Genomic DNA, 26,040 nt, shown 5'->3' with positions numbered 1-26,040 from the left:
TCATGAATCCCAGGTCCACCAAGCTTCCACCCCTGAGCAAGGATCTTAAACCTCAGTTGCTCAACTATATAAATGAGATAAATGTAAGTTGCTATGGATAAGGGTGTCTGCAAAAATGCTGTAAATGTTAATAAAATTTGGGACAAGGGTGTTCAAGTAGCAAAAATGATCAGAGTCTGATTTTCTGATCTCCATGTGCTGTAATAACATTTGATGTCATTCCATTTTGAGCAAATCAACACTGCATGCGATAGAATGAAAGACCCCTAACACAAATAATGTGGTATGATTTCCCACCAAGACCTATTAATGGCAACCACTTGCATTGATTTCTCACCACATTCACCAGTAATTGGGATGCTGGCTGTGGTGTCACTCTATTGATTTTTAACTGCCAGCCAGCTTGTGCTAGGGCTGTTAGGACAACGATGACTAAATAACAGCCGGCCCGATGATCCTAATGCCTGGAGCCAAGCGCAGCTATTGATTTCATTACTGAAAGCCTCCATGGCTCCCAGCACATACATTTTTTTATCGACCCAATGTGGCGCCCACATTTCTTCCTGCGCTGTCACATGCCCCATGCCCAACCAATCAATGTGTGAATGCTGAGCATGCGTGGTATCACAAGATAAGCTCAGGGGCCTGCTGGACATTTTCCAACATGCAACCTTAAGAAATATGAAACATTAAATGATGAACACTTGAATATTTTTGATTAAACTTGAATTTAGAGTTTACTTGAATTTATTTTAAAGGTGGAGCTTAAGCAGGCTTACTCATCAGGTAAAAAAAAATAATAGATCATTCCACCAACTAATGGTCTGTATCTGCATTTTTTTTTTAATTTACATATTTTTATTACATTTTTATTAAAGCCTGACCTTTAAACCATCAGAAACACTGGGGAAAGATGAGATCCAGTTATAAATGCCAGCACTGTCAGCATGACCTGTAAATTCTTTCTCTGAAAGATCCTTAGCTTTATCACTCAACCAGAGATGTGTACACCCTTTATTAGTATTTTAGGACTTACCTTTGTTTGTACATGCCACAATGTCCTTCAACAAATTTAGTTATGAAAAATAGAAACAGATCAGCAGCCTAATTTAAACCACTGTGACCCAGACCAGGCAGTTACTAATGATGAATAATTAAACTCTTCATATGTGACCACTCTCACAGCCGCACGAAAGTAAAAACCACCCCTGAGGGCTCCTGGCAGTGATGTACACGTCTAGTCTCGATGAGATTCACTGTGAATTCAATGTGTTTCTTCAGCTTTCCAAAAAAATAAATAAATAAAATGAATAATGTTTCTCATATTTATATCTGTTTCGTATCATTCTGAATAATGTATTTGTATCTTGTTACATCTCTACTACCAATAGCAACAGCATAATGTGACAGATTATTTTGGTTGCAATCTGTTTCTATTTATTTATTTATTTATTTATTTATTTATTTATTTATTTATTTATTTATTTATATGTGTATATTTACTGAGGAAAAGTAACAGAGTCCATGACAAGTTAGAATATCCAGATACCTTTTTTTCTTCCAATTTATCTTAATTTTATTTGTATAGGTCATTTAAAAACATTTTTCACAAAGCAGCTTCACAGAAATATAAATTCAAAAAATAATTTTTTTAAATTGATGAATTTACCCCTAATGAGCAAGCCAGAGGCGACAGTAGCAAGGAAAACGGAGGTGATATTAAGAAGGAACCTTGAGAGAAACCAGACTCAAAAGGGAACCCATCCTCATCTAGGTGACAGCGGATTGTGCGATTATGAAATAATTTCTCTTGTAAAAGATTAATGCATTCTCAAAATTGTAAACGGGGATGCAAAGGTCAGAATGTCCAAATACCAGAACATTCTAGCAAATTAGATTCAGTGTATAGAATACAGCTTACGGTCACAATTATATGCAAGATGTGCAAGACACACTTCTCAAATACACACTTCACACACTTGATACATTTGTATGGACTTGCATTTTGCATCGCAAAGCAGATAATATGTTTAGTTATGATGACATGGAGTTGACCAGATAAATCATTTTTACAGTTTAAACTCAGGGACAACTTAGACACACACACACACACACACACTCTCTCTCTCTCTCTCTCTCTCTCTCTCTCTCTCTCTCTCTCTCTCTCTCTCTCTCTCTCTCTCTCTCTCTCTCTCTCTCTCTCTCTCTCATGATGGCTAATTAATTTTGCAAGATGATATTGAAGTTTTTTAATGAACAAATGGAAGCCAAATCTTTCAACACAAACAAAAAAAGGTAGGTTGAACTCAATATTGCGAGATTATTATACTGAGGCTAATAATTACACAAAGTATTCCAATGTAAATATTCATTATTAGCACTTAGGATTTAATGGTAAAATAAATAACATAACTATGTTTCATATTAACAAATTCTTATGCATTAATTAAGTCCAATAATCATTTTATCCTGGTCAGGTTTATGGAGGGTCCACTGTACCTCAGATGGCCTTCACACCACCATTGGGCATTTTACAGACACACACACACACACACACACACACACACAAAATGCGATTTCCTTGTCATGCCAGTAATGTTGGAAGCCATTAGGACTGTCCAGGTGTGTGTGTGTGTGTATGTGTGTGTGTGTGTGTGTGTGTGTAATTTGTTGAGGATTATTCACACAACCTTTAAGGATTCTTGCCACTAAGACAAATGAATGAACCAAAACGAAAGCTAATGTATATTTTATTCCCTACAAAATGTACTGAAGGTAGTGTCTACTACTGGAGAAGGCTTATTTTAATTGGATTTTAAATTAATTATCAATCTTTTCATGATTCAATGGCGTTTCAAGGCAATTACTTTCAGTGTGAGGCTATAGTTTAAGGGGATGGAAAGAAGAAACGTTATACACTGATCTAGAGGTCAGATAAATGAAACTGAAAGACATTGTCATCCAGTGTAGTGTAAGATGTTTCAAAAAACTGTATTCACAAGCTAAGTGTTCATATCTCCAGTGGTTATGTGTATTCACAGTTCACCTCTTGAGCACAGAGGACAGGTTGAAAGATAAGAAAGAACAAACAGAACTTTCTCAAACAATGAACCATCAGCATGGCATCTGGCTTCACTTTCCTCCTTTTATGTGAACATAACTGAATGTCCTTGTGTTTTCCCTTAGAGGTAGTATGATTTAAATTGTTGGGGGAATATAAAGAACTGTGGATTCATTTAAGTAAAATATGTGACCTTCTCCCTTGTCAAGGTAATCTCAGATACAGTCAACTGTAAGCAGAATAAAGATGGTCTGGAATGAAAAAAGAAATCACTGGTGCATATAATGGAGAACATATACCTTGGTTTTAGAGTTAAAAGCATCAATTGTGGTGGAATAAATCAAGTGACAGATTACACAGTAGGTTTGGTATGTATTGTAATGTTGTGGACCATTTTCAGACCACATGTTGATCCTTATTGTTTCCAAATGTGTGTGTGTAAAATATACTATAATATAATATAATATAATATAATATATATATATATATATATATATATATATATATATATATATATATATATATATATATATATATATATATATATTTCCTCCTTAGCTAAAAATAGTGATTAGTATCTAAAACCTGTTTGATTAATAAAGTGGATCCCAGCGTCATCTTATAGATCCAGTGTCTCTGGTTTGATCCACATTCTCATTGTGTCACAGGTCCACTTCAACAGATCCACTTCAACCCTAACCAGGAGTTGATCTCTGGAGATTATTTTATTTTATTTATCTATCTATCTATCTATCTATCTATCTATCTATCTATCTATCTATCTATCTATCTATCTATCTATCTATCTATCTATCTATCTATCTATCTATCTATCTATCTATCTATCTATCTATCTATCTATCTATCTATCTATCTATCTATCTATCTATCTATCTATCTATCTATCTATCTATCTATCTATCTATCTATCTATCTATCTATCTATCTATCTATCTATCTATTTATTTATATCATCAATGTATGTTAAAACACACAAATGCTGTAAGATCTTCCCTTCATGGTGCTACAGTTTTGTTTTTTTCAAGTTGAATTCTAGATATTAATTATAGCAGATGTACCAAAACTGTTTCCAGTAAAGGATCCCGGAACTAAACTTTAATGCAGATCTTACGTATGAACATATTCCAACTATTTAAATATTAGTAGTGTATTTGAATACATACATGTGGATAATAATTTGTCAATTTCTTGGTGCCATAGATCCTTTAATTTCTGATTAAAATTATCATATTTAAATCATATTGAGTTTATTCAAGTGATTCAAGTCAAACTGGCAAATAATAACTGTAAGAAGACTAGTTAAATATAATAATGCAGAGGGGTGGGGTTTGACTTCTATCACTTTAATAAAGCAAAAAATTAAATATGTCTTGACCCATGAGCATAACTGTAACTTGATAATACTATACATCCATTTAAAAAGCCAGCAATAACTAACTAAATAATAAAAACAGCTTGCCGGAGGTATCCGCCTACATGAAGCAGTGAGAGACAAGCATGTAGATTTAGCTGAAACTTTAGTTTAATTTGTTCTACAGTATTACTTTGTACACGCTTATGAGGCTTAGTCTTTGAGTGGAGGACCTCGTATTGGACATGGCCCGGGGGCTACAAATTAAGCTAATTGCAGCTGGCAAGGTCCCCCATTAAGTGGCTGGTACAAGCAGGCGGCTTCGTTTCCATTTACCGTGCAGGAAAAAAGAAAAATGCACACTTTGCTCGAGAGCCACAGTGCACTGCAGGAGGCCGCGCGCTCATTAGGGTACTTTATTCTAGCCAAGCGTCTCCCTGAAGCAGCTCAATCTCCTCATCCTCCTCCTCCTCACAAAGGGAGATGCATCTCTTTTCAGCAGGATAATTACCAAGATAATTTTATCTGTAATGATGCTTGTCAGTCAGGAGCGTTGATGAAACTAGAGAAGTTTGCAGATAAAAGTGGGGGTTGAGAGGGGGAGGTCGTCCCTACAGACTTTACAGACTGCTGAACAAAAGGAAAAAAATAAAAAGGAAAGTAAGAAAAAGTATTAAAAAGTTAGCAAGGAAACTTTTTTATCTGACCTTCTGCAAAAACTGGAGAGAAATCAGTTTGAAGCACCTCCTGAGCCTTGCTTGTGAATGACTTGATTCAAAAAGAGGCTAATAAAACCTCCACCATCAAATTTCACTTAATTACTGTTTTATATTTTATGATCATTGAAGAGAAAATTGGCTTAATGTATTTCGAACACTTACTATTATCCTGTACTAGACTCTTTCTCTTATTGTTTAGTTAAGTAAGGCTTTGATGCTTATTTACCTTACAGAGGCAACAATATGAATGCAGCAGAGTTTTCTATGATCGATAACTTTTAATTGTTGCTACGCACTAAATGACATTTCGGGGTTAGCTTAATCTTAATGACCTTAAAAAAAAACTTGCGGTAACAGGACTTATTACTGTCATTCTTTTATCCCCCCAGTTGCAACCAAAGAATGTTTTTATCTGTTTATTGGAAGTATGCATATTAGTATTGAGTTAAATCCCTATTCAAGATTCCAAGGAATTAAGGAAATAGTTCAGCACCAGTAAGCTGCTGTTAGCAATCAACAGTTTTTGCTCTCTAAAGCAGGACGTAGTTTATAAGTATGTTGTTTAATATACAAGCAGCTTTGACTGAAGATCATCTAAAAGCTAAGCGGAGAATCTGAATAGTGTGGTTGCTTGGTAACTATAGTCATAAGCTCCAAGTTGCACAAGTTGAATCCAAAGGCAAACTGAGAGGAAAAGCTCACACGCAGGCGATGGAAACGGTGCTAATTGAACAGCGTCGACAGGAATCTAAGTGTTCTTTAGAAATTTAAGTGCATAATACTGTGCAACTAACCAACTCCTGCTTCTCAATATTTTCAGACTGAGGTCACTAGCGACATCACTGGCATTTTACTTTAGAACAGGTGTGAGCACCTGCAGTGTGAGGAATTGTACGGTGTGAACACCTGCATGATGTGATTTTTCAGAATTGTGTCAAGAGCTGTGAAGTGTGAGCAGTAGTGAAATAATATAACTTCTTTCCACGTTTAGCGTAAGCCCGACTTTAGCAAGTGAGTTTTGAAAAAGAACACAGCTAAATGTCAGATTTATAGTTGTGTAGTAGTCGCATGTATTGTGGTGGAATTTACATTTGCATTTATGGCATTTGGCAGATGCCCTAATACAGAGAGACATACAAAAGTGCTTAGAAGTCTCTATCAATTGGGTACATTAACACTGGTTCACTAGGTTACAGACTTAGAATACCATCAGCCTAAAACTATAAGTTTGGGTTTTTTTTCAAACAAGAAAAGAGTGCTAGTTTAAGTGCATCAGGAAGAGGTAGGTCTTCACCGATCGTTTGCCACCCATCGTTTGTCAGAACAGAAAAGAGTCTTGCTGTATGCCTACCTCTTACTCTAAGAGAAGGTGGGATTCATCAGTATATTCAAAAAACTAAAGACCTTCCTCTTCTGTGAGCACTTAACTAACACCTAACTTGTCTCCATTCCTAATTAATTCATTAATTAATTAAGAATCTGCACTTGGCGTACATCTCTACTTGGTGCATCTTGTTCCTCTATCTCTCAATTAAAAAAATCTTGTATGGTTCACCTCTGTTTCATATATTTATTTGCTTTTATTTACTCATTTATAACTCACTTTGGATTGAAGCTTTTACTGAATCAATAAACCGACTTGTACAATATAGATGAAATACATGGCAATAAGTATTTTTTATTATTGCTCCTATGCCTATAGATATAGATGTAAACATCGTTTTAGCTAACAAGAGAAAGAAGCGTTAACGTAGTTCAGGATGATAACGCTGTTAGATGATGCAATCCTGGTCTGTATCAGCATGTGTCATTCAACTTGGCAGTTCATTTGCTGCACACACACGTGCGTCTGGCGGTAAATGCGCAGACATGACGAGCGTTATGGGCAAATGCTAGGAGAGTCAGGAACGGCCCTTTAACAAAACACTGTGCTTGATCATCACGCAGAAATCAAGAGAGTCAACATTGAGTGCTACGCAGAGGCTTTGATCGCAGAAAGAATTCTCTCAGCTTTCGAAACGGGCCACTTCGCTAAGGTAAACACCTGCGGATCCACAGCAGATGAAAGAGGTGCTCAAAACACACGGCGACAGTAAAAGTTATGATATTTAGCATAAGGAGTGCCAATCATGCCTTAAAGGAATAGGAGCCGTGCTGATTCTCTTTGTAAATCACCACTGAACAAAGGCACACAAACAATCGCTTATTATGTCAAAACTTTTGACAATGACAGAATTAGAGCACGGCTTACACAGCTCGCCATCCTCCCGAAGGGGGAACACACACACACACACGAAAGTTAACTTTCCCTGTCATTCAACATTACATTCATTTGCATTTTTGCAAAGAGAGGCAGGCCACATGGAGAGAGAATAACAAAATGGCGTTTGGAAATAAGATAAGAGAGCAAAAATGGACTGTACAGAGACTATTGTTGCTAAATAAAGCTAACCTCTGCCCACACGGTTGTCTCGTCTTCGCTAACATCAATTTAGAGAGGCAGTTGTCTGTCAACACACTACCCCATAGCAACATGGCTTGCTGTTTACTCAATTCAAAGTGGATTTGTTATTACAAATAATCTGAAAATATATGCAGAGCACTGTGTAAGATATTTTTGCATGTGATCAAAGCAAATGTTTCTTGATTGCCTGAGAATAATGTGGAAAAAAAAAACTTACTATCACGTTTATGTACTTCCTGTTGGCTCAAATCTTATCTTTTAAAAAAAGGAAGTAATCACTACAAGAAGGCAAATGATACTGATTTACTGTTAATTAACCTGGCCATATAATGAATAAACCACATTTATGGTGATAAAGTGCAACAGGCTAATGCAGCTGGTTAGCTAGCTATGTTACTAGATATTCAGGTAGATATTCAGAATGGCTACATTGGAAGCAGGAACCATGACTTCATGATACTTCTGAATTGTACTTTGATTGGCAGTTTGTAAAATGCATACTTGTGTTGATCAACCATGTTCTCCATGAAATGATCCATCACAATCACTACAGAATATGCATTTGGACTATATAGATCTGTACCGTTAGTGAAAGGTCAGAGCATTTGAAATAGCCCAATTTCAAAACCATTTCAGAAGTTATTTGTAATCTTATTTTTGGAATGTGGCATTTTGTGCCTCCAGAGTCAAGTCTCTGTATTTCTATCTGTATTGCACAGCACTGCTCCACTTCTGACTGGAACATTCACAAGAATATTCCCTTTACTCTAAAGTCAGAGCAGACACTGGAGGGTCAATTCATTTTCACACTTGGTGTTATACATGAAGCAAACAAGCCACAAGCATTTAAATCGTGACACAAAAGAACAGGTACAAACAACATCCAATAATGCAGAAAACCAAATACTTTAACCGCACTGTACTTTCCATGTCACTGAGTGGTTATTGCTGTTGGACCAGGAATGATGGCAACGGATATGGTACATTATGAAGACTGCCTATTGTCTGAATTTATGCTTCGGATTAAAGCAAGGGGCATTCAAATCAAGGTTGGAATAGACCACTGAGAAACACTTAACTCACTCACATGTTCTTCATCCATGAGCCTGCCATTCACACAGCTCACCTTCAATTTTCAAAGGTCACCAGTAATTCAGCCTTCACATCCATTTACAAGGAAAAAAAGCTCACAATGGATGAATTTCTCTATTTCTTTGAAAATAAATAAAGCTCAAAGGAGGAATTTAACAGAACCTGCACCAGAAATGAGTGAAAAGAGGAAGGCAAAAAAAAAAAAAAGGACGTGGGATGATTTGAGCAGACACGGCACAGCGTGAGAAAGGCAGGCGAGGGTTTTTTGGCATCAAGCTGCATGGAGAGACCTTGCTCGCTCACACACAATGTTGACCTCCATCCATTGAGTGATGACAAAGAGTGAGCTGGCTACCGAGGCATTGATTGATTAGTTTATGCTAATGTGTTTTTGATCAGTTGGAGCTTCCCCCAAAACAACAGAGGCAAGAAATGGGGAAGTATCAAAAAATAATAATAAAAAAAGTGCTATGTTTTATTTACTTGCTTGCCAGGTCCCCGGATGTTTCCCAACAACATCTTCAAAAAAAATTCTATGACAATTCTGCCAGTTGTGATTGATAGAAAAAAATGTTTGCTATATATTTTCTCTCTCGACGTCTGATTGTTTAATAGTTTACAGTTTGACTCAGATTTAATACAAGTCGGGGAGCAGAATGAAAAGGTCTCGTATCCTTCACGTCGGTTGCCTTTCTTCATTCCACTGTCTGGTGGGTTGGCCTCCTTTTCACGGTGTGACATTTTTCCTGCCATGCTGGCTGCCTGTCACAAAGATGCACAAGGAAATATCACATGATTTTTAGTTTTTGCCATAATTTATCCCCTTGTTTCTGGGTGGAATCTTTACATGTTTTTTCCTGTTAAATAGGCTACTCTGTGTGTGTTTCTGTAAGAATAGCATATGTAGAGTTTTAATTCCAAATGTTATTTGTGCAATGCTTTTAACAATAGACATTGTCACAAAGCAGCTTTATAGAGATCCAGGTGTAGCTCCACAGCCCTAATAAGCAAGCCAGAGGTGACAGTGGTAAGGAAACACTCCCTGAAATGACATGAGGAAGAAACCATGAGAGACCAGAATCAAAGGGGAACTCATCCTTTTCTCTGTGACACTGGATAGAGGGATTATAAATTATTACAGTACACAGGTGTAGAAAAGCAAAGGCAAACAGTACAGTATTGAAAGGATGTTCAGTATGAGCAGATTACAACAGTCTATAGCTCGGTATATAGATTTAAACCACTGCTTGTTTACTTATTACGATTAGGATATGCTGCATTATTTCCTCAGACGTTTTTGTTTATGATGATATATGAAATATATGATGATTGCTACTTTATCAGGTAGCAATGTAAATTCCTCCACATGTAGCATTTCTTTTTTCTTATACTGTACCTGGTTATACCTCTGCTTCCCTAAATAAAAGCACAAACAGGGCATTATTAATACTAGCCCACTTTTCCACTGACTGGACTGTGGCAATTCAGCTCGAGTTTGGCAGTGACTATTTCGACGTTTCACCTTCTGTCATAAATAATACCACCAGTTTTATTTTAGAATCGGGGTTTGCTGATTTTCGCCGAGCAGTCAAATTGTAACAGTGGCTTTCTGTGTATATCTGTCTGTTTTATTATTTTCAAGTCAACAGCCCCATCCACTATTTTGCACTCACAGCCATACTAATTGTCCATGCGCCTCATGTTACACGCAAGAAGCATGTCGTTTCTGACAGCCTGTGAGTCTGTGCTACATATAACCAATTTAAAGTGAAAGGAGCCAAGAATCACCCACTTGAAGCTTAAGGGCAATCCGGCCTTAATCAGCATCCCTGCAGCTTAGGCTCAGCATGCTCTAGCAGTTAGCGGACACAACAAGGCAATCATCCTCACATGCGCATGGCGCTCGCTGGAGGGCAGGCTCGCAGGCATTACGGCGTTTGATATCATTTTCAGTGTAGTTAAAGCTACAACGAATTCATATGTGGTCTTTTCTTCATATAGGATGAAGGGCAGCGTACCTGTGTGTAGCCAGGGAGAGGTGTCCCTCGCTGCCTCGCTTCTGTTTCTTGTGGAATGAATCTCAAGGTGACGAGTAGTGGATTTTTTTTTTTAAGTTGATTTTTTTAAGAGATGCTCAAGGTCATACCCAGGGTCCTTGAGCTTCGCAGGCATTTTGAGCCTTGTTGGAGTCTCTCAGGGCAACAGTGGGCTCTAATAGTTAATGAGAGCTGTGAGTTTCGAACCAGCCCAGTTCTGAGCTTACACAAACACACGCGTGCGCGCACACACACAAACACACGTACACAAAGAGCCCGCTCAGTGCACCAAACCACTCATATCTTCCTTTGACTTCAAAGTAAAATGGCACTTATGACTTCTGAAGTTGACTTGCCTCCATCTCTGTTTTTTTCCCCTTTTCACTTTCACTATTTTTCTATTCCTGTCTCATTTGAGAGGCTCTGTTTCTTCCCCATCCCCCCTGCCCTTGAGTTTTTCCAATGTCAGGGCAAACTTCAAACTTCAAACGCCTGCCAACACGCTCAGAGGAGTCCGCTGAGAATCCCTTACTCCAAACAATTATTATATCTCCCACTAACTGGCAGATCCCTCACACTTTTGATTGCATTACAATTAAAAGGCATCTCGAACTGATGCTTAATATGAGCAGCTGCACTGAATTTGTTACCTTGAAATGTCTTCAACGGTCAACTCCAAATTTATCGGGGCCCTTCAAAAAAATGGACAAAGTGAAAATAAACATTACACACTCCAACTAATCATCATTGGCGTAAGAACTCGTTTATAAAGAATAGTATTTTCTTCAGAAAATATATACAGCATTATGCAAAAGTCTTGGAGAAATCTACAGCATACACACACAGATTCACACCTAGGGGCAATTTACATAACAGGTGAATTCTTTCTTTTGTGAATCACTAGAACAGAATAGAGGTTCTTGTGTCAAACTGTGTATAATCCCCATCTGTAATCCACCATATCGCAGAATGTTTCTGGACAACAGACCATCCCATTCACATGTGAACCTTAGATAAACTTAATAAATCTGGAATCGTACAATTGCGTAGGATGTTTTTGTATGATGTAGCGATTTCCTTTCAACAAAACTTAGAGGCTCAAACCTGTTCCGTGTTAAACACTGACTCATAAACTGAATGAGTGAGTACTGCTGGAAAGTCATATGTTTGTCAGAAAGATCAAGAATCACTCCAGACTCTGATATTGTCATGCTAGCAATCTATAGTCTGCTCATTCTCATTGCTCTCACATGACTGTAAAGTTTTAAAATCTCTTCAGTAAGTTCACATAGTTTGTTGTTGAGTTGTGGTATTTAACCTTGTTTTTTTTTTAAAGAAATTTCAGGATTACTCTCATCTCCCCATAGGAGACGGAAGCCAAACCGATAATTATGTTCACCCTGATTGAAAAAGGAGGATCAATAAAGATCACTGCCGTGTTTTTGGAGCATCCATCAAATGTCGTAATCTGGGAGTGTGGCTCTTACACCGCCTCCACCGCCAGCACCTACCCCACCCATCCTCAAGCGGTAGCATTTCATTTATTGTGAGCATAGAAGGGATATTTTGGTATCGATTGCTCTGTGATTGTGGCATTTTGTGCTTTGGAAACTCAATTGGTGTGAAAAGCGCAACCTTGCAAATGCAAGTGGTGCAGATCAGCAATATCAGAGTCTGATATAGTGAAGATGTTTGAAGATGATGTGCTAAGCAATGCACAAGAGGCCATATGTGAAGCTGTATGTACACCAGCAAGGGCCAGTTTGTCTCCTGATTTCTGTTTAAGGATGATGCAATTCAAAATTAAAGAACTAAAAGTATTATTATTCACAAGCCATCTTTTTCAGGAGGTTAAACCCCAAGAAGGAATTTTCTTCATGATTCTCAAAGGGCCACATTTGCTTGTTTCTTTGGCAAAACAGCAGGAGTTAAAATCACTTTCAATTCATGCATGCCAGGACCTAATGGACAATAAATACTCCACCGATCTGTCAATGACAAATAATTTATCTGCTGCAGATTTGAGAGAAATCGAAGCTAATTAACATTTATCCTTAATTTGCAGCAGTGTGCTTGACGAGGACAGCTGAGGCGCAGCCCGTCGGAGGGAGAGACTTCAGAGCCAGGTGAATTCCCGAGCAGACGGTTTGATCTCGAATACATGTATTCTATCTCTTCTCTGTCACTGGGGAACTAGGCGTCAAGGTCAGAATTAAAGACAAGTGTGCACGGCAGGAGACGCTCGGCGGCGAGCCATCGCACGCTCTTGCTTCGGCCCTTTGCTTTTGTGTGCATCATGGCAGCATCAGAAGCGCTAGACTGACACTAGTGAAGTCCCTGGGTAGCAGCCATCACTACCTGTTTCTCCATCTCCCAGCGAAGCAAGCTCTAGTTTTAATTGCATCATTAATATCATTACAGTTGAAGAGCCAATTATCATTTCTGCTTTTCACCTGGGCTTTGTGTTCGTTAGACAAAGAATGACTGAGTGTGACCTTCCAGGTGAGGTGAAATTCACCATGACTGAGGGCTAAGGTCAAACCTCCAGTGCCATCCGACTGAGAAGAAAACAGCCGTATGTAAAACTTGTAGGCTGCTATTGATGGATTTCCTTTAACTTTGCACAATGCAGCAGTCAATCTTTGCACATTTTTTGTTACTGCTATTGCTTTGCAATTTTCTCACAAAGACATTTTTTTTCTCAGGCAGATTTGGCAACATTTTCACCTTCCTGAATTGTCTTGGTTCCAATCAAAAGCTTTAAGCTCCTGTGTTTGAGCCAAAATGTCAGATTGCAGTTAGCACCAAATTAAAGGTGCTTTCTATAAAGTAAACTAATTATGGTTCATATTGTATGTTAAGCCTGTTTTGAATTTAAAATGTTATAGTAGTATAAGTGTATACACAGCATTCGGGGACTTTAAGGCTTTAAGCAGTTAGCTGGTTGTCTTTACAGGTCTACTCAAATTAGCTTAAATCACATTCCCATATTTAGTCTGCAAACTGGCACATGTCAGCATGCATCAAATCCCAACCCGTACTGACAGGATGCATTGTCAAATACGTCGCACCGGCTGTGTCACATCATGTTACCATTTATGCATAGATTCCAGCACGGAGTCTGACACCATTTTGAAGTGCACTCACAACATTTTTCGTTCACTTTGTTTCACACATTTGTCATTTTATACTATTTATCAACATCTTGTGGTAGTTTAATGATTTGGCCTGCCAGCCGAAAAGAATGACATCCTCTCAAGAATATACAAGTTAGACTAGTCCTACATATTTTATACCACGTCCTCGGCCTGAAATATCGCCTTTCCTTTTTTAAGCCTCTCAGTGTTATTGGACCTATTTTCAAACATGTGTTAAATATATGATGTGTGTGCTCCATCATTCACATCAAGGACCACAGTGTGTCTGTCCAAGAAAAATTAGCTAGTGGACTGCTGTAACTGATGGAAAGTTGACATCTCGCAAGCCTTCCCATCTCGACTTCCGAGCCTCCGAATGACAAATCCTGGTCTTGGTGTGTAATGAGTGTAGTTGACATGTGACTAGTGTCTCATTACAAACAGCTTTTTGGTGTGGAAACACCTCCCGGACCACACCATTTTTCACGTCTGCTCTCTTGCTAAAAACATTGATGAATAAAACAACAGAAAAGCAATCAGTCTGAGCAAAGGGATGTGTCAGAGAGTGAGTGAGAGCCACTCGGGTCAGTTGACAGATCCAGACACCGTGTTAAAAAGAGCATGACGTTACCACATAGTTTGGAATAATATAGTACAATGGCATGTGTGTAGCTCGTACCTTGTTTACTTTTGGAAAACCAGATTCCAAAGGTTGGAGTTTCAGACTTTCTCTGTTATGCGTAGTAGTTGATGAGATTTAATATCTTCAGTGATACTTAACCATCTTGTAATAATGTTCTAAATGATAGTTAAAATAGTCGAGCACAACATTCTAAAGATTTCGCTAGATTATGTGTCAACTCTAATGATTTATATCAAATGCAAAATTGTGCCCCAAGCATCAGAGCTCCATATTCTAATGAATAATTCAACTGTAATTCAGCTATTCCCCATGGCATCTGTTTCCTGGAAGCTTAATTAATTTACATTTCATTCACTGTGTGACCCCATAATCAAATTAGACTTTTATGACAAATGAACACATCTATAAAAGTATCAATCTTTTGCCTTTCTGAGGAAGAAAACTCTGCATTTGTTTTCCAATGCAGAATCACAAACATTTCAACCCTTAAACTTTCTTTCTCTTGTGTTACGTACGAGATTGTGCAAGTTTTCCTTAAATGACCTCAACGCTGTGGTCAACGACCACAAGAGCAGAAAATCGGCAATTATTCTATGAAAGAGTCCAGAGAGAATCATCAGCTTATAAAAATACATAACCACAGGCCATGCAAGTCCTGGGATGGAATGATAGAAGGCCTTACAGACAGCGAGTGACAGAAAGAGAAAGCTAGAAGCAGGGACAGAGAAAGAGAAAGAGAGTAGACAGAAAGACCTTTCTTCACGGAGGGTAGAATCAATCTGGAGGCCGACTCAATCTTTCAGTCTTATCTTGCGTGCTGGTGCAGGCCTCAGCTCCAGATTGCAGATGATCTACATGCCTTTATGTAAGTGCAGCTAATCTGTCACGGCTTCTGGGAGGTGGAGAGAGACACATAGCGCTGTGGTGCTTCATCAACCTGATACAGCCTTTTCCTGAGGCCTTAAACACTACAGCCGGTGTAAATGAGACCTGTCCACAGAGCTGTTATTACTTCATTACTAATAAACATGTAAATAAAACAATGACTAGTGCATACAGCAGTACTACTCATCGATGGGAGCTGCTGAAAGTTATGAGCAGGATGGAGTTTAGTTGTGCCTGTAAATGTTTAAATCACAATAATGTAAAATGTTTCACTCATTATAGTTTTAGATATACAGTACAACAGGCTGAAACACCGGGAACGTTGCATGCAGGCAGAGAACACATGAGTCTACAGCTCTGAAGAAATTGCTGAAATTGAACATGTCATCACGGTAAGCATAAAAAAAAGCTACAAAAAACTATCACAAGACAATTTGATTATGCTTTCTGAGTGTATACCTGTAATTCAGTTATTGGCATAACTAGAACTTTTAGGATTTATTTCCTAGTGTGCATTTCATTTTATAGACAAAGTTTTTTTTGTTTTTTTTTGTAGTGAAGGGAGCTTATGGAAATGCAATCGAGGGCTCAGTAAAAATAAAATAAAAAAATAATACCACCTTCCATTCGTTTTTCTTGATTCGATGTTTTTTTTTATCTCTGTTTAATGATCTGCTATAATACCAATATACTGGAACTTTGAGACCATAATTAGATACCTAACGTGAATTAAACCAAACACCTCTCAAACTACATGTTGGTGTTGTCCATGCTGTCATTTAATCTGCTTTACTGTCTCATCACATTAACTGCTATTTATTCACAAATATATCCTCCCAGACTTTAAGCTGCCAATGCCCACTTCTCTAAACAGTATGCCCATTCAACACTATTATATTCTCCTACTTTCCCCAGGTCATGCCGACCTGGATATACTTCCATTACTAAAGTTTTACCTCGCTTCAACCCATCTCCCAGCTCATTCTCCATTCCACAATTAATTCACTCATTTATCCTCTGTTCCAGTCAAGGGCACGGCCCGAGATCTCTTAATTAAAGAAGAAAAAGGGAAGAGAAGAAAGTTCGTTCCTCTGTCTTCAAATGAAGCCCAAATTGGTCTGCAGCTCGATCCGATCATTTAAACTCACTTAACCCCTTTAATTAATCCCCAACACACACTTCACACGATCCGTGCAGAGTTAATGAAATCAGCTACGTTGAAGTCAAATAATATATCCCTATGCGAATGATGGTGCGACCCCGAGTGCAGATTAGGAGATGCTCAAGGAGGTTAGCTGTCAGCAGAATTGAAACAGAAGAAAGAAGTGGGAAAGAGTGAAAACTGACTGACTGAACACTGGAATACATGTCATTTGTCCTTTATTAAAATCATTTAACAAAAGTTTCTTTATACAGTTAGATAAGCTACCCTTCTAATACAGTTTTTTGATCAGTACGAAATGACAAATAAAAGTCATTTACAAAATCAAAGCAAGAGCAGGGGGAGGTCCTTCTCCTCAGCATTATCTTCCTATCTGTAAAATACACACAATGTTCCTCCCAAAAGTTAATTTAGTTCCCTGAAGACTTCAATGGAGGTTTTTCTCCGTGGCTGATTGGAACACGTCCTGAGTCGGAGTCGGTCACGTTGAAAGATCTCAAGAAATCAGGCCATAGGAAGCTCATGATTGGCTGGATAGCATCCAGTTACATAGTGATAAATCTGTGAAGTGCAAAGAAAATAAGTCAATTAAAAATCCTTTTGGTTAGGAGTCATTTTATTCATTCAGTTTAAAAAAAAATTTCAATTAAAAGTCTTTTAACTCGTCTACATTCATTTAAGACTTCTAATGAATATTCAAACCCACTTGGTTCACTGAGGTACAAAAACCATTTCAGTGATAAGTGAGTGATTGTGTCCTGAGCAAATCATGTAAACAGCACTCAGCTAATCAACCTCTGCAATGCAACAATACGCTATTTTAAAAATCGGTATTTTATTAAACATTAATTGGTTTGTGTTTACAGCGTCTGTATGGTGGTGAACAGGTTCTCATTTGTAGCACTAAATGTCATCGACAATCAGGTTTTAGCAGCTTGGATGTGGTACTAAACAGGTACTAAATAACCATGTGGTTGCACCTAAAAACCTTCTGAAGTTCACTCTCCTGCTTTTGAACCCTTCTGAAACTAAGTTCTCTGTTCTTTTATGTGTACCCTTGAGTGATGCAATTCACAAAAGAGGCATACAAAACTCCTGGAAATAGTCACGCTGTTGAATTCAGAAGAAAAAGAAAGCATTGCTTTTATGAGCAATTCATGAGAAATTACAGTGGATGGAAAATGGGACAGAACAGTTCACACAGATGTACTTTTTTCAATATTAAACGGCATGACGTCTCGCATTTATAGCAGTAATAGCAATGTATTTAAAGCATACAGATGTTACATGTTGCTTAAAGCTGCCTAGTAACTGGAAGAAAAATCAAAAGAAATCGCATTCTACTAAACGCTATAACTTGTTCTTTATTAAATATGAGTCACACCAAAGGTAGCAGACTTCTGCGCAAAACAATAATGGTCACTGATTAGAAAGCTTCTGAACACGAGTCGATCAGGTGCACTGCGATGTGGTTTGAGCAGAGCTTACCTGCCGTTCGATGTCTCCGAGCAGGCTGCTGGCTCCTAGGCGGAACAGGTGAGGAGTGAGCCATTGGTCACCCAACTCTTCCTTCATTAATACCAGCCACACTAGGGCCTCCTGTGCAGTGCGAATACCCCCTGCTGGCTTAAACCCAACCTGCATCCCACACACACAAGGGTAATCATCCAATCTTGTATCAAAAAGCTGAAAAAAAAGAAGTGAAGTAGCTTGGATAGCTTCCCCTCATTGACTCTACCTTGTGACCCGTCTTCAGGTAGTAGTCTCGAATGGCCCGGGCCATTACTATGGCGACTGGGTAGGTGGCATTAACAGACTCTTTGCCAGTAGAGGTTTTGATGAAATCAGATCCTAATGGATAATGAGAAGACACGAGTTAGCCCTGTATCCTGTAACTGCACCTATAATCAGCAATTTTTATACATCATAAAGGGGCTTATTCATTTATCTTGGAGCTTGGGAGGAATATAGCCTGGATTGGAAGCTTGTCCATCATAGGGCACCATGCATACACACATTTATATCTTGGGGAATTTAGATCATTAAGTCCACTACATGCATGTTTTTTTCTTCTTCTTCTTCCTGGGGTTGTTCCACCACAAGGACATGTGTAACTCCAGAGACAGCCTTCAAGGCTCTCAGACTAGAAAATCGGTCATAACTGGAGCTGGAGTGGCATTACAGCAAGTTAAAGGTTGGAAAAAATGACTGCAGTCAAGGCATGAACCTTTCAGCAACGAAAAACAAGTTCCTGTTATAGCTTACATCAATGTGAAGTTAATAAAAAAAAGACACAGCTTGTCAGAAAGCTTTGCTTGATCAACAGTTCTATGTTTTTATTTGCTAAATATGTGAACATATTGAACGCAAGTCCCTGTGATTAAGACGGTTCTGGAGAAATGATAGCATAATAGGACCGATGCATTAATATTAAGCTCTATTTTGCCTTGTAGTCGGGACTACATTTAGAGTAAATTAATCACCTCTCCAGTCACATTGAAAATTTTAACAGTGTTGTGTGTGCATGTTCTCCCCCTGGCCTTGTGGGCATTCCCTCTCAACTCTGAAAAATACATGCCAGCATGGTGGACTTGCCCCAAGGTGTGAACATATGTGCACATGTTGCTCTGAGATGATCCACCATCCTATCTAGAGATCTAGTGTGTTCCAGTCATCAACACTCCCGGTGTTCCTGAAACATGCTTCAGATCCACAGCTTCATGGACCAGGAAAAGGTGTTAGTGAGTTAGTGAGTGAGTCTAATTATAAGTCATCCATCACCACGGCTTCATGTTGGAACATTATACATCATAATGGTAAAATGGACCCAGTTAATGCCTTTGTACCCCCTTCCATTGTTCCCCAATAAAAAAAATTAAATCCTACACTTGTCCTTGTTGAGTATTACGAAGGCTTGTAGGAGAGAAGAGACACACATCTGCAGTCATCTGTGCACTGAAATACATACTGCAACTGAGTGATGATGAGGACCTCAAAAGGCATCAGGGCTTCATTACATTTCTAATTAATAAATCAAATACAACATAAACGTTGCATTTCTGAAACAATTAATTCGCATGTAGCAGATGGTCACCTGGTTGCTCTGCTCGTTTCGTCTTGTGTAAAGTGGCACAATGTAATATGTATTATTTATTTTTTTGTTAGATTTGAGTCCTCCGTGCATTTGACCAACATCATAAACTCCACGCACTGGCAATCAAAAAATACTGTAGGTGAATAAAATGAAATTAATCTTTGGGAAAGAAATTCTTAAAAGCCTTAGCTGCTCTTATGACAACAAATGATATAAATGTATAGTGTGTGTTCATGTTTTCTTGACTGTTTTTATTTTCTTTTTAGCATTTTATATTTAAGTAGATTTTTTTTTCTGCTTCTATAACACGTATATATTTCTCGTGCACACCTATTGGCATGATTATGGAAATGAGGTGTAGATGATCGATTTAAAGTATTTCAAAATTTTCAGTGACTAGCATTTTTCATGCATTTAGAACTCAACTTCTCTGATAAAAGTTGCTCCAAGAACTTTTATAACACATTTTACTAAAAGCTTTTAACTACGAACACGTTCAGTCCTAAGCACACATCGAAAAGCTATTTTTAACTAATCAGTACTCGGACGTTTAATTCATACCAAGCCCTGGTTCCTGCTCCACAAGTTTGTCTATAATGTTACATCTGAACAAGTGTGTTTATTCCTCAGTGACTTAATTATGCTATTTTCTTTTTATTACAGAAAATTCATAACAACTCGTGTGCATGTTAGCTTTGGATGAACATTATAGTTTGTTCATTCTGCAGTAATGAGAAGCCCATGGGCTAAAGTTTTGATTTTCACAGACCATCTGTTCGGGATCAAAGTTCCGCTCTTGTGGCTATTGGGGTTCATCACAATGCAGTAAATCGGGAAAGAGAGCTATACTCCGAGCCACTTGCGGCAGGCTCAAATGAGCTACAGAAATAGAAAAACCTGAAGTGAAGATGCACAATTTTAGAACACGCTTCTATTTTGGCATTTTATAGGGCCGTCTGATTCTGCACCCAGACAGGACATTAGTCCTGAAAGCACGCCGGGCGCGACAAGAACATATGCTCCCGTCGGCAGAGTGCACAGGGCGTGAGCGTGTTCATCAATAAGAACACTCATTTTTTTTCCCTTCCTCTCCTTCTCAGCCTATTATGGTTTATCAGTGATCTGATAAAAATAGAAGATAAAATGACGATTTTAATAGATGAACCACAAACTGTGAAGCGGTTTTGAACCCCCACCCTTCTGCCCCGCCGTATGTCTAATGACTGTTCATTACCAAACAGGACAAGATGAACATTTTTCAGTTCATTAGGGATATGTTCTATGTGTTTTTCCACTCTTTTTTCCCCCTTCTTCCTTCCTCTCCTCACTTCCTCTTCACTCTCTGCTCTCTTTCTCTCTCACTCCCCCTTTCTATCAGACTGGTGTAATCCTTGAGATTCGTTTGGGGGAGTCTTAATTACACCATAATGGATAACGGTTATTAAACGCGGCCGACAGTAATGAAGCTCTATTCATTTGCAGCGGTACGGGGGTACAATGCCGGCGAGCAAGGGAGTAAAATAGCCTTGCCTTCGCAGATTAATAGGCGAAATTATCATTCAATTTCAGAAACCTCATACGCAATTCATAGGAACAAGGAGAGATTAAGGAGTGAGCACTGCGACAAAAGCAATGCATTTTAATAATGATCCCTATCAGCACCACTGACAATTGGGTACAGTAATCGGCTTAACGGGCGATGGCTATTTAAGCACACGGTCGCTGGCTTGCTCTGTGTGTGTGCGCACATGTGTGTGTTGGGTTTATTAGCCATTATGATTGGCCATCTGGAGAAAAGGAAGGTAAGCAACAGCTAACCAACAGCACCATGCAGTGGACAGTGTAACACATTGCAGCATCCAGGAGTGCAAAGTATACTTTTGTAATTTTACTCCCCTTAAACTTTCTTATTTTACAGTGTTACAGCATAATAGACCAGATTTTATGTCACAAATCTGTACAAAACCACCCAAATACTTAAGATGAGGAGAAAAGTCGATGATGAACGTTGATGTGCTTGTCCTTCTTTTGCATGTCTATTGGCTCGTATCATGTAAATGCAGTGTGGTTGCACTGTGATGAAATCCTAAACACTGCACACCCTCATAGATCAAGATCATTTCTTAGCTCCAACCTCAATGTCTAGTGGTTACGTGCTGCAAGACAGTGTTGTGCAGTGTTGTGGAAAACATGCAGTGGTGCCCTCAAGTTTATGCACCTTTTACTTAAAATGCATGAAGTCTACCTCTAAATCTTTACACTAAAAGGCAATTATTACGGTACAATCTACCTTAAATCATTTTAAATGTACATTAAATTCACATATCCAGCTGATTCATAAAAGACAAACATAAGGGTCCCACTCCAGTAACAAAGGTAGTGTCCTGTTTTTTCATTGAATTTCAATTTGAAAACTGTGCCGTTTTAAAGACTGACAATAGTCAGTCGTTTACCTGCCATCATTGCCACAAGACTGGCTTTGTAGACGTTGGTGAAAGTGCCCAGATCTCCTACTGCCAGGATGGTCTTCATGTGAGCATCACCACATGCCTCTCGGAACTGCTGGATCTCGTAATATAATTCTGAGGAAATGAAGAACAAGGTTTTTATAGAATTATTTAATTATACAATATAATTGCATCAATTATAAAAGTGTAATGGCTGAATTTACGTTTCACTTAGATAGCACAGACAGGGAAAATCAAGAAAAAAATGAAGCTATATATAAGCTACATATATACAAATATATATACAAATATATATACACACACATATATATATATATATATTATATATATATATATATATATATATATATATGGTTAAAGCTCTGGGTTGATGATCAGACGATCAGGGTACAAGCACTACCAAGGTGCCACTGTTTTCCTTGACAAGGCCCTTAACCCTTTCTGTTCCAGGGGTGCTGTACTGTATCATTGCTGACCCTGTGCTCTGACCCCAAATTCCAAAGCTGGGATATGTTAAGAAAGAATGTGTTGTAATGTATATATGACAAAATAAAGGCAGCTTCTTTTTTTCATCTAGTTTTACTAGCCAGTGGAAAAGCAGATGCCTGCAGGGCAGCTAGAAAGAACACCCTGAACAATCAATCTGCCACCACTGTGCCTCTGAACAAGACCCGTAACCCTGATATGCCCAGCTGTATAACGAAGAGAAATGTAAATCATAAATGCTTTAAATGTAAATGTATTTCAAACAGAAATTCACCCAGTAGAAGTCAGTACATTTTAGAATCAGTATTAGAATCAGAATTAGAAATTGCCAAGTATGCTTACATGTACAAGGAATTTGTTTTAGTGTCAAACACTTCCAGTACACCAGAAACCAAATTTAATAAAGTATGTGTTTTTTTTCATGTAAGAAAGAGATGAAGGAAAAGAAAGATGAGAAACAGACACAAATAGCAACTTTTTAAGTGAAAGGACAGAAAAGTATGACTCTTTTGATGATGACCAAAGATTAGCTAATAAATCCTTACATTAAATACAATGCTTCCGGTCAGTTTCCATGGTTTCCATGGCTAGCTAACTGAAAAGTGTTCGGATATAAAAATCTAAAGGTAAGCAAGGATCTGGGGATGACAGTGCACAAAATAGAAATACACACCTGCCCACTGTCCGGTGAGAGCCAACGTCCGATTAATCACAATGTCAATTTCAGTTGCTCCGTCTTCTACAGCCATACGCACCTCCTCCAGACGTGTCTTTAGGGGAGTCTGACCAGCAGGGAACCCGGTAGCCACTGGATTGAAATAGACAAGAAGTTAAATAAAAGGACTAAATGGATCTGAATAGTACAAAACACACGTTATGGTGCACTGTCAGTGTTAGGATCTCACCAGAGGCAACAGGTATGTTGGATTTGGCTGCTTTTAAGGATTTCACTGCATCGGCCACACGAGATGGATAAACACACACTGCAGCTGTTGTAATACCTGTAAAAACACAAAAGCACAATGCATATTCAGGCAAAACTCTGTACATAAATAGCAGTTATATGTATATAGCTACTCTGGCACGAGATGGCAATGTAGGCCATCAAAGGCAGCTGTTTAAATAAAAGTGATTTTGTCTCCCTCTTGTGAGCAAAAAGCACAACTGCAAAAGTATATACAAGTACATTACATTTACATTTACAGCATTTGGCAGACGCCCTTATCCAGAGCGACATACATAAGTGCTTAAATCTCTAACACTGAATACATTAATGCTGGTTCACTAGGTTACATACTTAAGACACCATGAGTTTAAAACATTTGTTCAAAGTTACAATGAAAAAGTGTCAAAGTTTTTTTTTGTTTTTTTTTTGTTTTAAATGCAAAGAATAAGGAAAGAAGTGAAAATTATAATTATAAGAAATTATATTATAATAAGAAATTAAAATTATAGACCATGAAATTTATGCCCTGTACCTGAAAAGCAATGCACAAATTACATTTTTATAGACCCTGAAGGTAGGAATAATGTTTTTGTTTTTTTAAACAAGAGTACACATGTTTTTACATACAGCTGCCATAGGCAAACTGAAAAACACAATTACAGGCCATACAAGTCTAATCCCAGATAATCATAAAAAGTAACTAATTTAATTGCATTTATTAATTGAATATTAAAAATCACTTATGATTTGTGCTACCACTTTAACAGCGTTCCGTTAAAGGTGCAGTCTGTAAACGTTTAGTTGAGGCTATTGTTTTTGGGACCATGGGTTTGAAGGTACACAGAAGGGATGAGGAAATGTTGAATATTTGAGTTAGAAAATGTAAGTTAGAATGTCTGAACACTATTGCATATTGCAAAATGACAAAAACCAGGAAGGTTTATTTGTTAGTAAGAGTCTTTAAATTTAAAGTTTTATCACATCACAGCTTTGATATATATAACTTTTTTTATATTTTCCTGACAGCTGCTGAAGTGTTAAGGGATTTAAACTCACTTCACCATTAACACCTTGAGGTCCAGATTTTCTTGTATTTGTGTGATGAACTTGTCCCTCTCTATTTTTTTAATATAGGTAAGCATACAAACACATGTAACCAGAATAGAAACCAACCTTTATCATGCATGTCCATGCTCTGCAGCAGGTCATAGCGGACAGGCTGCACTGCCTTCATGCACAGTCGGTGGACGTTAGACGGTGTGTCATCTCCAGAGAGTGTCGTCAGGTCAATGCACGTCACAGCTTTCAGGAGCCAGGCTGCCTGTCAAAGATGATTCTTTTTTTCGTCACTTTCTCCTTCACAAACAAATTCAATGTTGTATCTGCAATATGTTTGCCTACCTGCCATTCTTTCTTCGCAACCTTGCGGCCCTGGACTTGTTGGGCCCTTTTCAGCACAGCCTGAGTGTTCAGTCTGACTTTTGACACCCACTCCAAATCTGATGTAGACAATAATGCATTAATTAATTCATTTTCTACCGCTTATCTGAACTACCTCGGGTCACGGGGAGCCTGTGCCTATCTCAGGCGTCATCGGGCATCAAGGCAGGATACACCCTGGACGGAGTGCCAACCCATCACAGGGCACACACACACTCTCATTCACACACACACACACACACACACACACACACACACTACGGACAATTTTCCAGAGATGCCAATCAACCTACCATGCATGTCTTTGGACCGGGGGAGGAAACCGGAGTACCCGGAGGAAACCCCCGAGGCACAGGGAGAACATGCAAACTCCGCACACACAAGGCGGAGGCGGGAATCGAACCCCCAACCCTGGAGGTGTGAGGCAAACGTGTAAAGCATTAATGTCCATCTTAATTAATTATTCCGTTGGTGAATCATTTTGTTAGGTATTTGTGGATTTTAAGATTTCCTTCTCTGGTGAATAAACACAAAATATTATTGTTTGTATGTTTTTATCTTTTCTGTGCATTTCTATAATCCACATAGAAAGTCATATAGGATCCATCTGGTCTGCAGGTCATGTGTAACTTATTAAAACTAAAATTTATTGTTTATTTACACCCAAGCAGGAAAAAACAAGAAAAAAAACAACTTATTATTTCTATTATAACCAACAACATTATGTTTATCATCTATTATTATTATATACAATTAAAAACGCACGTGCAGATCACCTCCACATTCATTAGAAAAATATATAAACAAACTGATTATAACACTTACCCAGATCGATTCCGGGATTTCTGTCAGACATGATTAACAACAAAAAAAAACTATTAAATTATATTTATTAGTATAATATAATGATTTTAAGTAGGAACTGTTCTAGCTCACTAATAGCTCACACCGAGCTACTTCCTAGATGCAAAACGTCATTATTACGTCACAAGACCCAGAACCAATCACATCACATCTTTCCGACGGGCGTAAAGT

The 26,040-nt window shown here is 38.2% G+C and overlaps 1 protein-coding gene and 1 long non-coding RNA gene across 3 annotated transcripts; one reads left to right on the top strand and one right to left on the bottom strand.

Moving 5' to 3' along the window:
* Nucleotides 1-12,082: 12,082 nt before the first annotated feature.
* Nucleotides 12,083-16,030, top strand: LOC113645862. The gene is made up of 4 exons (XR_003441311.2): nt 12,083-12,273; nt 12,810-12,870; nt 15,692-15,801; nt 15,966-16,030. It is a non-coding gene; the product is annotated as an uncharacterized LOC113645862 (long non-coding RNA).
* A 742-nt stretch (nt 16,031-16,772) lies between these two features.
* dera (deoxyribose-phosphate aldolase (putative)) lies at nt 16,773-25,988 on the bottom strand. 2 transcript variants are annotated; one of them, XM_027151765.2, is made up of 9 exons: nt 25,831-25,988; nt 24,967-25,064; nt 24,739-24,886; nt 23,525-23,620; nt 23,293-23,427; nt 22,119-22,247; nt 18,310-18,422; nt 18,060-18,209; nt 16,773-17,132 (listed from the first exon to the last, which is right to left on the bottom strand). In XM_027151765.2, the coding sequence occupies exons 1-9, from the start codon at nt 25,859-25,861 to the stop codon at nt 17,076-17,078; spliced, it is 957 nt and encodes a 318-aa protein (XP_027007566.1). In that variant the 5' UTR covers nt 25,862-25,988; the 3' UTR covers nt 16,773-17,075. The 2 variants fall into 2 exon arrangements, with proteins under 2 accessions (XP_027007566.1, XP_027007565.1); XM_027151764.2 differs by lacking the exon at nt 25,831-25,988 and adding an exon at nt 25,299-25,341.
* Between the last annotated feature and the right edge of the window lie 52 nt (nt 25,989-26,040).

Source organism: Tachysurus fulvidraco, chromosome 19 (assembly GCF_022655615.1).
Source record: "Tachysurus fulvidraco isolate hzauxx_2018 chromosome 19, HZAU_PFXX_2.0, whole genome shotgun sequence".
NCBI lineage: Eukaryota > Metazoa > Chordata > Actinopteri > Siluriformes > Bagridae > Tachysurus > Tachysurus fulvidraco.
Note: the sequence above shows the minus strand (reverse complement) of the source record. Positions and strands in the feature narration are given on the sequence as shown.

Excerpts from the sequence above, each read along its gene's own strand:
- dera (XM_027151765.2), bottom strand. The coding sequence starts at position 25,861 with ATGTCTGACAGAAATCCCGGAATCGATCTGG. Across the intron at positions 23,621-24,738 it reads CATGGACATGCATGATAAAG|GTATTACAACAGCTGCAGTG; the intron begins GTTGGTTTCTAT and ends GTGTTTTTACAG. Across the intron at positions 18,423-22,118 it reads TCTTGTGGCAATGATGGCAG|GATCTGATTTCATCAAAACC; the intron begins GTAAACGACTGA and ends ATTATCCATTAG.